The following is a 13649-nucleotide window of genomic DNA, read 5'->3' as shown; positions in this document are numbered from 1 at the left end:
TGCATCTTATTATTTTTTTATTTCTCTATTCAAACAAAGTGTTGTGAATTCTACAAAAATTGCTGTGAAACCCACAAGAGCGCTAGACATGAAAAAATTTTATATAGGTAGAAAAAAAACAAAAAAAATCAGAGCTAATTTATAACTCGCACAACTTTATTTCAGGTTAACGTCATTTTTTTATAACTTTATAAAATTAAATTATAAAAATTTTTTGCTTTAATTTTAAAATAATCGATTTGCAAGTGAAAAGCAAAGATATCAGTTTAGGCAAGTTGTATTATGTTTGAGTATTGCGCGTCGAAAAAGTATTTAGGCAAGTCATCAATTATTATTCAGCCAATAAAAACTATTTTATTTTATCACGTGACTTTTAGAACTTCGTGGTTCTGTTTTCAAAGCTGCGCCTTCATGTAAAAGTGCAGTTGAAAACTTTGTGTCGTAGTGAAATCATGTCCGTGTGTTTTTCTACCTCAAATTTATTTTATTTTTGTTTAATACCTAAGAAAAACATAACTAAAAATGGTCATTTTAGTTTTTTTGGTAGATACTAGTGCGTCTATGAACCAAAAGACGTGCCTTGGTACTACCTATTTAGACCTAGCAAAAGGAGCTGTGGAATCTTTTTTAAAAGTAAGAATTAAGTTATGATGGAAATATAAATTTCCTCATATTCTTAAAAAGTTTTTCTATGGATTCCCCTTAAAAACTAGATATTTAACACTTGGACATAATTTCTTTTTCTCAGATACGAGCTCGTGACATAAATGCCAGTCGTGGAGATCGTTATATGTTGGTGACTTTTGACGAACATAATAAATCTGTTAAGGTGAGGGCGGAATGCGAACGATTTGTACAAAATTTATTAAAAAACTTTACTTTTATTTCATATCTATCGTTAAAATACTTCCTTTTTATGTTCAAACCAAAATCCAAATCAAAACACCATTTCGCATCTAGTAAGCATGCGCGAAGCACATACGCGGTTTGTTTAAAATTTATTCCGTATAATAGTAAAATTTAAATAATTTTTATGCATTTTTATAATTATTATTAAATTTGTAGAAAATAAAGCATACATAAAACTTTTAAGCATATATCTTTACATAAATATAATGAACTATTATATATATATATATATATATATATATATATATATATATATATATATATATATATATATATATATATATATATATATATATATATATATATATATATACAAGGGTATATATCATATGTATATATAGGTATTTTTTTTAATTTCTAGTTATAATTTATATTTGATTTTATAATAATAAACTTAGTTTTTATTTGTCAAAATTTTTACATGAACAATTACTTTTTTTTTAATTTTTATTGGTTACAAAGTTTGTTCTATGTAATAAAATAACACTGGATTTAAAAAGTTGAGTAAAAAATATTATAAAAAACCAACTGACCCTTGAATATTTTACAGGTCCCTAATAATATCCAAAAAAAATTTCTTTAAAAGTATGGTACTCAAAAGAAACAAATTTTTTAAAAAATTTTTAAAATAGTAATTATATTTTATAAAAACCATTTAAAAAATTTAGCTTTTATAAAATATTTAAAAATGGTAAAAACAATAATTTTTATACAAATTAATCTAAAATTATAATATTTATATAAAATATTTAAGATTTTTATTGAAATTTTTATAAAGTTTCACTTCTTTTGAGTACCAAGTTAACATACTTTTAAAGAGACCCGTCAAATATTCAAGAAGCAGTTGGAGCCCCTTAAGGGTGTAAAAACCTAGGGGTGTAGCGAGAGATTTTCAAAAAAAGTATTTATATAAAATTATAAAAAAATTTATATATTTTACTGAGCTTATTTAAAAATAAAATAAAGTTAGGGAGGCAGTTTAACGTGTTATAAAATTTTAATAAGTTTGTTTAGCACAAAAAAAATCAGACTGATAGGATCAATACATAACATAATTTCATAGTTACATAGATTACAACACGGAAAGACTAATATTCCAAAAAAATTAACTAAAGAACCTAAAAATCTCCACCTTCACCCCCTCCCACTACTTAACTAAAAAATTGGATCAACCAAATCTACCCCTTCCCCTCCTCTTTGTTCTTTCCTAAATTGTGTGGGTGTGCCAAATCGATAAAATTAATTTTTTTTTGCTAATTCATCTACCCGAAGCTGCAGAGGGGGCTAGTACTGTTAAGGAGGCTACTAATTTTTTTGTTTATTTTTTCTCCATATACTATAGTCAATATAAATATGTGGGTATATATATATTTATATATATCTACTACAGCATATTTATGTAACAAATAGTTACCATATTTTTGTTACATTGATTAAATATATATTTTCACAAAAAGAAAAAACAAAGAATAACGAAAGAAAAGATTATTGCTCCATCTGAAACCCTCAGTCGATGTAGCAGCACTCTGCCGCGAGTCACGCTATTTGTCAGTCGTATGTGCTGAAGCCCCAGCAGCAGGCTATTTCAGTGTGACGTCAGAGTGCTCATCTAAATTAGCAATTTAAGTTATGTGCATACTTACTTATAAAAACTTTTTAGAGTTTTTTGATTTTTGTTTAAAGTATCATTGAAAGTTCTATATATTTTTTTTAACTTTTTTTATAGTTATAAAAAAATGACAAATTTTTTCAAAAGCCATTTCAAATAATTATGTTTGATCTTTAATGCATTAAAACAAATTAATTTTTATGAAGTATCAAAATAATAATTTTTTATGCAAAGCATTAATGAATAATAATAAAAAGAAGTATTGCTGCTCAGCCCAAACTCTTAGTCTATGTAGCAGGACTCTTATAGCTCAGTATGTTGTCTAATTTTCAAATTTTTAATCAGGTTGGTTGGAGAGAAAATCTTGCACAATTTTTAAAAGAATTAAAGAATTTAGAAGCATATGGTCTTACTGATCTTGGTGGAGCTTTAAAACAAGCTTTTGACTTACTGAATATGACACGGTTACAGTCAGGAATAGATAATTATGGTTTGGTGAGAAATTTAACAATTAAATTTTTTAGATTATTTTTTATAAATGTGATATATATCTAATAACATTTGAGTTAATAGTAGTTCAAAATTTTTTAATTAGTAATGTTAATGTTAAACTATTCATTGCAGTTTTTATCATAATTACGGATATTTAATGGTAATTAATCAATTATCATTAAATATTTGTAGTTTTATTGTTTCCACATAACAAGGTTTTTTTTCAAAATTTATGTTAATTAGTTGAGAATGTAGTTTATGTTTATGATAATAATAATAGTTTGGTATATGTTTACCCAGGTCACTGATTCCCTGATAGTGTGATATTGATGTAACACTTGCTTATTAATCATGCAGAAGTTATTTTAAGGCGCGTTAATTACTTTAAAAATATCATGCGTTAAAACAAATTCATTTTATTTAGACTTTATTAACTTATTAAGTTAAAATATTGTGCGGTGCAGTGGTTAATTAAATCCTTTTGATTCCTTTTTCGTATTTTTTTTTTTCCAAAACTTTTAGTACATAACTAATTGTTGCTAACATATTAATAATTAATATTGATATAATAAAAGACACGGCATTTAATAGTAAAATAATTCAGTTAATAAATAAGTTAAATGCATGTAACATTTTTTATGGACGTTTAAATTTAAAACATTTATCAACTGAATTATTTAGGAATAAGCACAATACGTGAATTATTCAATAAGCCATATGGGGTGCAGAGTGAACGTATACTGTTCCAAGATTTTTAGCCATAGAGGCAGCACATACATCAACTGATTTATTTAGCCATTAGCGCAATGAGCGCACAATTATCACTTTAAGGGCTTTGATTAGAGGAGTTAATGTACTCTTTTAATTAGTTTTTAACTATTGTAACAGTTTAGTTTTAACTTTAACAAGCTTAGTCAATTTTAATTTTTTTATTAATGTTTTATTACTTTATGTTCCTAATAGCGTTGGCTGTGGCTTTAACTAAATAAAGTTATTTAACTAATAAAAATAAAATGTTTAATTTCATACCAGCTTATGCAATCACAATTGGAATTCATTTGCAAATGGCCGTATTTGCTTATGGACAGTTCTATGTTGCTCTATCAAGATCCAGAATTTCCAATTAAGTCAAGGTTTTTTTAAAAGTAAATCCTCAACAAGGATTTACTTTAATAAAAACTGATGAATGATCAAAGACACTTTACCTGCAATATAGTTTATAAAGAAATTCTTTAATGAAATTTTTTAATTGTTTTTAGTCATTTAAATTTTTAATTTTAATACTTTTTCACTTATAAATACCCATTAAGTATGCATTTTATATATATGTATATATATATATATATATATATATATATATATATATATATATCAGGGATGCGGAGTCCCAAAAAGGACTCCGGATTTTAAAGTCACAAAATGATTACTTCATCCTAGTTTTTGGTATCCAAGAGTTCTATAAATATAAATAAGTTTATGGATTACTATTAGGAAAAAAATTAAGACTTAGAGGAACAATCATTTTTTGAACCTGGAGTCCTTAGGTATAATGGCGGCAAGGACTCCGGGCTTAAAAACAAGTTTCAAGTCATTAAATCTCATGAATTTTTTTCTTATAGCAGATCATAAGTCAACAAACATGTTTAGAGCTTCTGGACACTACAGACTTGAAAAAAGTATAATTATAAAGCCAGAGTCCGTTTGGGACTCTGCATCCCTGATATATATATAAAAGATTCATTTGCCTTCACTGGCTTCACTTCTCTTCTCAAAATAAATATAATTTACAAGTGTAAAAGATTGCTGAAAAAGGGTGTTATGAGCGCCCATGATATTTCTAGTTAATAATAGTTATTTTATTTTTAAACTTTGTGCGTTGTCAAATTCTATTTTCAAAGTTGCACAAGACACACTGTTTGCTATTGGTTGTTTAAATATCCATTAGTTTATGTTAATATTAAGATTAAATGGAATTTAGTTATATTTGTAGAATGGCAGTCTAATGTTAGGTTTATGCCCTTCAAGCAATTAAAAAATTGCTAGTGTCTTACTTGAGTCATCAGTTATGATTATTGGTAATCCAATATTGTTTTTGTGTGTGTAATTTTTTTCACTCAGTTACTTAGTTCCATCAGCTACAATTTTAATTAAGTGTAGAAAAAGTTTAAATTTTCCTTATGAAAAATTTTCAATTAAGAAGGATTTTGGTCTTGATCTTTATTTTAAATGTTTTTAATTATACTCTAAATACAACAACCTTTTAAGAAATAAAGTACACTGTCGTGTAGATTGTGTAATATTTTTTTTAATTCTGGTAAAAATAAAAACATTTAAGTCTTATTTTAAAATCATGTGGTCATGATATCATGTGATCATGAATTTATCATGATATCATAATTATTTTAACCTAGTGAAGTTCTTTTTATTTTGTTCAGAAAATTTTAAATTCATAATATTGGTTATGCTAAAATATTTTTAAGGTTCTTATTGATTGTATAGTTTTGTATAATGGTTTTTTACTAAATATTGGTCTTTTTCTCAATATTCTGGTTGCCTAGGCAACAAACTTCTGATCATCACGATATTATACAAATATTTTACATTCTTTAAGTTTATCATTTTATATATATATATATATATATATATATATATATATTTATTTTTACTGCTTTAAATTGTTTCAATATGATACAAATGATTAATTGTATATAATTTTGCCACAGAAGCAACAATGTTTACTGATTACTATTTTCTGTGTTAAAAAATTTATTTTTGATATTGTTTAGATTTTTTGATATTTTCTATTTTTATTTTGTATCTTTCTACATGTTTTGCCATGTAGAAAGATACAAAATACAAATGCATGCCAATATTTAAAAAAATAATTGCAGAGGGAAAAAAAAAATAATGTTAATATACTGAGATATATGAAATAAAATGTTTCTTTATATTCTTTTAATATTTTAAAAACATTTTTGATAATCAACAATATTTAATATAACACAGTGAAGTTCTGTTAATCAAGTTGTCAAAAAAATATTTTATGTGTGGTCAAATATGGTGACCATATGCGTCTCTTGGGAAGGCTTGGTATTTTCAAAGAGATAGTTCTATACAAAATGTGTGTCATTTGCTAGGAAAATTTTTGTTGTTGTTGTCTAATTAACATAAAAAACAGATAAGTAATTATCTTGTATGTAACAAATTTCAAGTTTTTTATTTTTTATTTTATAGGGTAGGAATCCTTATTACTTAGAACCCGCTTTAGTAATGTTGTTTTCGGATGGATGTGATCTTATTAATGTTAATGGAATTACAGGAGAGGTTTGTTATGTTTATATTGTTAAAAGAAAAATACCAAGAGTAAACATTTCTCAATTATCTGATAAAAATTTTAAGCTCTGAAAAATCATTTTTTAGATCTTAAAATAATATTCCTAAAACAATTTTGGTTGGTTGAGTTTAACAAGATAAATTTTATTTATTTATGTTGTTCTTTGTGATCTAAAATGTTATTCATAATAAAAATTTTAAAAATCTAAGTTAACTATAAGTTAGCCAATGACAAAGTATTTGAAATTACTTTTGTAAGTTTTTTCAAATATTTCATAACTTTGATTTTAAATGTAATACTTTGTTACATTGAGTTTAAATACTAATAAAGCACTTGCTTTGTTAGCAAGAAATGTTAAGTTTAAACTATATTTGTAGAAAAATTATAAAACATTAATAATTATTCTACAAAAAGTATCAGCTTTAATCTGAACAATTGCCATCCATGTTGAAATTGTATGTAAATTTTATTTGTGTCTATTGTGTCATTTTTTAAGGTTTTTTTTTTTTACGAAATTGTTCTCATAAACTGGCTTACATAGGTTTTGAGGCAAATGTTGGGGCATAGCCTGCTACTTCCAGTGAAGTCTCTATTTATACTTACTCAGCCAGTCTAGATTTAGATTTAAAATATTCATCGACTATTTACTCAAAGTAGTTGTCTTTCACACTATCTTTATAGTCATTATTTTCATTATCTTCTGTTATTATGATTACAGTTTTACTTTTGTTACATTAATAAAACAGAATAAATAGTATTTATAATAATCATTTTTTAATTTAGATAATTGTACCATCTAATAACCAGTTACCTGGTGCTGAGTTAACAAAAGAAATATATAGGTGGGACCAGCGATTGTTTGCATTAAACCTTAAAATACCAGGATTTGCAGCCTCTGTAAATGAAAAGTTATCTACTTTACAAGCAGAAGATATGGCTCTTTCAAATCTCTGTGAAGATACTGGAGGTATTTATTATACTTTTTATTATTTATTATAAAAACTTCGATATTTTTATTATTTATTTCAGAAATACGGTGGTAATTTATTAACTATACTGTTTAATTAATTATACCATTCTGTTATTTGTTGTCATCATTGTATGGTTTTGTTTTTTTATAAATATAGCTATAGCTTCTAATTTAATTGATTCCTTTTTTTGTTAATGTCTAGTTAAAATTAGTTGATGTCTAGTTGGAAATTAGATTTTATTCTAAAGCATTAAAAATAAAATTTTATTTTATTTTTAATTTTTAATGAACTTTTAAAAGTACTGACTTAAGTTATTTTTTTTTATAAGTGAATTTTTTAAATTAACATTTTTTAGCTTTTTCAATCTTTCATCAAAAGTTGTAAATTGAATTTTCATTCAATATTGATTTTAAAGGGTTTGACATTCAAAATTATAAGTTGAAGAAGCAACATGCTTTATTGGATTTACTAATTTAAAAATTTCTTTTATTTTAAAAATTCAGGTAAATAACACATTTAAGAATTTTTAATTGTTTTAAAAATATCAAAGGTTTTAAAAGCAATTAAAAAGTAAAACAACCTATATCTCAGATTTAAAGTGTCCTGTAGAAAGTATATTTAGAATGCACAACGAAGAAATGAATTAGGTCGAGAACAATTGTTTTCTTTATGCGAAAAAAAGCGTAGTTGTTAACTAGCCTGGTCATTCAAAAGTCAAAAATTTTTTAATTGGCCTCAGCTGTTCTCTAGCAGTGCAAAAAGTAAAAATTTGAAGGTATGCGGTCAATTCCATCGGCTAACGCATAGAATTGACAGTCAACTGATTTTGTTGGCCAGTAAATTAAAAAAAATTTTTTTTAAGTGTTTATCTTTTTCTTTCATAACACTTATTGAACTTTAAATAAAAAATACTTTATGCTAAAAAAGTATTACTTTCGGCATAATTTTTAATCAAATCTTTTTTTTTTTTTATAATGAATACTCACAACAAAGTTGATAAATAACTAATGCTCCAATTATCAGTTTGAAATAAAATCTTAAATACTCTTAATAAAGTCTTAAATAGTCTTAATAAAGTCTTAAATAGTTTTAATAATAAGTCTTAATAATAAGTCTTAAATAGTCTTAATAAAGTCTTAATAGTTCATGTACATGGATTTTAAAAAAAATAGTCTTAATAAAGTCTTAATAGTTCATATACACGGATTTAAAAAAAAAAGTTTTGATTAAAAAGGAGGTTTGATAACACTAAAGTAATTTTAGATGTATAATATTTTTATACATTTAACTCTTAACTTGTAAATAAATTTTTACACAATATAGGGTAAATTAGGGTAATATGAGCACCTTTTTAAGCAAAAATTGGAATATTTTCTATAAAATAATAATGCAATTTTTATAAAAAAATAATGCAGGATCAAAATTTTTGCGTATAAGCAATTTTTAGGGATCACTATTCGTGATCCACTTAAATATTTGGGCACCTGAAATTTTTTCTTAAAAGTACAGAGGTTTTAAAATAGCTACAAAAGTGCTCATTGCCCAGACCACTTGTTAATATGTTAATACTTGTTAATATATTAACACTTTAACTTAGCTCAAAAAAATATTATCAATTAATTAAAAAAAACCAACCTGACAATTAAAACTAATTTGTGGAATATAATGATTTGTTATTAACAAAACTTATCATTTAAAGATCAAATTTTAAGGCACTTTTATTGAAACAATAATACTTTGTTTTATGCAACAGCAACAAAAAAAATTATTATTTTTTCAATTTTATTTACTCAAACTTTTAAACAATAGATACAAATTTTTTGAAATTAAGTTACAGAAAGATTTTTCGTATTGTTAAAGTACTAAAATTTTTTACTATGTTTTGCTTTTGTTCAAAAAGCAATTAAAACCACAGCAATTATAGGACTTTAACCAAGGTAATTTCATTGAAAAACACTGGGTAATTTGAGTATGCTTGTATTACACAAAAATGGTATCTTTAAATATAAGTCAAAAATGAATGTTTATAAGTCAAAAATAAATGTTTCTACACATCGTTTCTTAAAAATAATAGAAAGGATTTCTAGTTAACATATTTTTCTTTATGAAAAATTAAACAATTTTAACATCAAAATTTTGCGCCACAGATTCTTTCATGTGTAATGATAATTTAATAATTCAAAAATTTAAATAGAGTTTTGATAAGATGAGAACTGCTACTTCATATAAATTTACGCTAATTGCTTTAGGCTAAACTGCTCTCTATTATCACTACATAAAGTCGATTCGAAAAATAAAAAGCAACTTTAACTTCGCTGCTTACATCTTAGAAATCTTTTGGCATGCTAATTTTATGTGAATCTACCCTAATAGAACTTTTATAAAATTATTAATAAAACATAAGAAAATTAATTTAATTAGATTTCAATAAAGAAAATTGTTTTAATTTTAATATAAAAAAAATTAATTTAAATAGATTTTTGTAATTTTTTACTCCCTAATGCTTTACACTGCGCAAAAGTGTTTTTTAAATTTTATTACTCATTTTTTTAAATAGAAATCTGTAGCTGTAGAAAATATGAAATTTTAGCATGTAATCTTTAATTTAGTGTGATCTATTTAGTTTATTTTTAATCTTTATAGTTATTTTTACCACAAAAGTATTTAAATAATTGAAAGCGAATATTTAATAGAAAGCCATTGTTTATTAGAATTTTATAAAATGCCACAATTAAAATTACTAAAGTTAATCATTTTTTTGATAGCTCGATTGAAAATAATGTTCTAATGATAATTAGATAGTGCATTTCAATACAAAAATAGTGACAAACTTCAAACAAAAGAGGTTTTTAAAAAGATTTAATAAATAAAAAAAATTAAACAAGAAAAACACATTAAAAAGCTTATGATAAAACTTTCCTTATTCATTCAAAGTTTAGTTTTTTTGAACAGTATTTAAAAATAATCTGGGCTTAAATTTTAGTGCTGCCATTATTAAATAGTATAGAAATATCAACTTTACTGCAATAATGATTAAATAAAATTAATGAGGACCTTTTGAGTCTCACTACTGTGAGCTGTTACAAGGAGAACTATGGTTTCAGAGCAGTTGCCTTGTAAGTGGGAAGTACCAATTTGAACCCCATCATGTCTGTTCCCATTGTATTTAATAAGTTACAGTAAATTTACATTTAAAATTTTTATCATTTCTTAGCAATTAAATAAATAGTAACTTTTTTTAAAGACTGGAGTTTGAAGTTTTAAAAATTGGGTTTGTTTAGAATATTTTGCAATCTACAGAATTTTTAAAAATAATAAGTTCAGATATTATTTTTCATCAGACACAAAAAGATTCAGTTAAGCAGTGTTAAATATTTTTAAAAATTAGAAGCACACTTAGGCTGTGACAAATTTTTTAAGAGCACTTAGTGTGTGACATGAACTTTTTTAGGAGTACTTAAAGTGTGACAGAGAGACCCCCTTAATGTGTTCTATCTAATACAAAAACACTAATTTTAAAATTTTTTCGAATAAAAAATATTTAAGGGGTCCCTCAAGACCCTCGAATATTTAATGGGTCCCTAATATTTTCAAAAAAAAAAATTTTCAAATATATGTCAATCTCAAATGAAGCGAAATTATATAAAAATTTCAAAAATAATATAGATTTCAAATATAGAATTGTTATTTTTGGTTTTATTACATGAAAAATTACGTTTTTTAACAAAAAACAAAAAAATGCATTTTTTATGTATTTTTATGACAATTTTGATAAGTCAAAATTTTTCCAAATTAAATATTATTTTTGAAATTTTTATATAATTTTGCTTCATTTGAGTACCAGGTTGACATACTTTTAAAAAACTTTTTTTTAGAAAATATTAGGGACCCATTAAATATTCGAGGGTCTTGAGCGACCCCTTAAAATATTTTTTATTCAAAAAAATTTTAAATCTAGTGTTTTTGTATTAGATAGAACACTTTAAAGGGGTCTCTGCATATATTTTTCAAAAATGTTGTTTTTTGGTACACCCTAATGTACGCCATAAATTCTGAATAAATTTGACACCTCCCCCTGTTGCCATGCGTACTTTCAAGTCCCCAGCCCCCTTAAAAATTATGTATGTTTTTCAAATTCTTTTCCCTCCCCCTCCCCCACAACTTTTTTTTTTCAATAAAAAAATTTATTGAAAAAAAAAGGTGGAGGAGGTACCTTAGATACTTTATACGACCCCAAAGCCCTTTGTTTGCAGCACAGGATCCCAATTTAAAAAACCTATTTAAATATATACAAAATTGTCTATGTGTTCGCTTGGCCAAGAGGTTAATGTTATGTACTTAGACGGCAGAGACTGGAGTTCGATTCCTGGTATTATTTTATTGTACTTTTTTTTGTTTTAATAACAAATCAAATAAAAATTAATTATACTTAAGGGAATATTTTTTTCAGGCACCCCTCTTTAGTAAGTCCGTAAAAAACAAGTCTTACATGAGATCATTAATATTGAAAACAAAGCCTAAACCCAGTGCTGAGGGTAGGCTACCCATACCCTTTAATTGGGGAGGGGGGAGCAACAAATTTTTTGCCCTTTCACTAATTTAAGGAGCTTTTTATTTTAATAAAACCTAGCAGTAAAATTTGGAAGATTTTGAGACACTAATGACGCATTTATTTTGGGGGGTCTCCAACCCATTACCACAGCACGCTAAAACCTGTTTTTTGCCAACTCAAAAAATAGGTTGTCTGAAATATGCCTTACTCAGGGACAGTATATAAGGGTTGGCATGTGTGCATGGGCGCCCGCCGGATTTTTTGATGTTCCAGATAGGACACTTTCACACATTGTGCAAACCTAAGTATGTTTACACCTATGCCAAATGAGGAGGCCTTGCGAAAAATTGGTATAGAGGCCTGGGAACAAAAAGCCTTGAAATGCCCCCGACCCTCTCCCTGCCCAAATGTGAGGACACTAATGTAGTGAAAATTTCAACTTTGATATCTAAAACTAAATTTAAATTTATCAACAGATTTTAAATTTTGTTGAAAAATATTGTAAATTACAAAAGTTATGACCATGCAAAATTTACAGCCCCTCTTTTTTTTGGGTGGGGAGGGTCAGAAAATTTGCAATGTGTATGCATAGAGGGAAACTATACCCTCTACTCCCGAAACCATACATCTTTTAATATTGGCAAACTAAGATTTTTAGTCTAAATTTTTGACTTTTCTATTGATTAGCTGGTTAATTGTGACAAATTAGAAAATTGAAGTACGTACTTTTAAATTGAAAGTTCCCCTTCTTCCCCCCCCCCCCTTCTTCCTACCCTCCCATATGCTTTTGTACGCTTTTTAAGACCTTCCCCCTATGAGCGTATGTACTTTATGGACAACCCCTTACAGCGTGACAGGAACTTTTTTAGGAGCACACTTAGACTGTGACAAATTTTTTAACATCAAACATCTTTTTTGATTTAAGTTAGATGTGTAAGAATATAGTTTAATTTTTTAGTTTAATTAAAAATTATTATACTTACGTTATTAGAATAATTTTTATATTTGATATTAATTGTTATTAATATATAAGTATAAAACAAAAATATTTTTATATAATTTATCTATATATTTTTATTGATTTTTAATACAAATTTGTGTTACAATCATATAATGAATTTTGATTTTAATTTTTTATATTCTTTTTTTTTTTAATGTTTGATTATTAATTTTAAAAACTTAGAAATTTGTAAATAGTTTGTTTATTTTTTTATTAAAAGATAAACATTAAAATAAAGTTTTTACTATTAGGAAAGTTATATAGTATCGGAAGTTACAAAACGTTATTGCAATCTCTTGAATCAATTGCTCAAAAAATTGCAGTTCCAGGTGTTATAATTAATTTTGAAAAGCATGGTCCTGACCCTGAACCAATTTTAAAGGATGGTATGTTGTTTCTAAAAGTTTTAATTTAAAAATTAGTTTAAATAATTCCAATAACAATTATAGTAAATATATTTAATTTTATTTAGGATCAAAAACACCAAAAACTGAAGAAGAATCTGTCTCCCCTGCTCTTGATAATAATGGTATACTTCCAATTTCATTTAATTCTACAGTTCCACTAATGAATGGCTTTCTTTCGCACTCTAATCGTCTATTAAATGAAAATATAATGAATGGGAATCTCAATAATAGCTTTCTACCTACAGATTCAAATGGAAATATTGCTTTAGGAGGTTTGTTACTACCTCCTCCTATTCTCCATCCTGGAATGATCCCTCCCCCTCCTCTTCCTGTTGGAATGCTTTCAAAAGGTCTGCATCCACCACCTATGTCTAG

The 13649-nt window shown here is 25.7% G+C and overlaps 1 protein-coding gene across 1 annotated transcript in view; it reads left to right on the top strand.

The window, feature by feature from the left end:
- The first annotated feature begins 361 nt into the window (after positions 1 to 361).
- LOC100199511 (integrator complex subunit 6) overlaps positions 362 to 13649 on the top strand; it is a 31469-nt gene continuing 18181 nt past the window's right edge. The window contains exons 1-7 of the mRNA XM_065789013.1: positions 362 to 633; positions 749 to 829; positions 2864 to 3013; positions 6245 to 6334; positions 7128 to 7311; positions 13119 to 13253; positions 13340 to 13649. The exon at positions 13340 to 13649 is cut by the window's right edge and continues 135 nt beyond it. Of these exons, the coding sequence (XP_065645085.1) occupies positions 523 to 633; positions 749 to 829; positions 2864 to 3013; positions 6245 to 6334; positions 7128 to 7311; positions 13119 to 13253; positions 13340 to 13649 (1061 nt within the window). The 5' untranslated portion in view covers positions 362 to 522. The remainder of the gene's footprint in view (positions 634 to 748; positions 830 to 2863; positions 3014 to 6244; positions 6335 to 7127; positions 7312 to 13118; positions 13254 to 13339) is intronic.

This window comes from Hydra vulgaris, chromosome 01, assembly GCF_038396675.1.
Source record: "Hydra vulgaris chromosome 01, alternate assembly HydraT2T_AEP".
Lineage (NCBI taxonomy): Eukaryota > Metazoa > Cnidaria > Hydrozoa > Anthoathecata > Hydridae > Hydra > Hydra vulgaris.
This window is presented reverse-complemented; position numbering and strand designations above follow the sequence as displayed.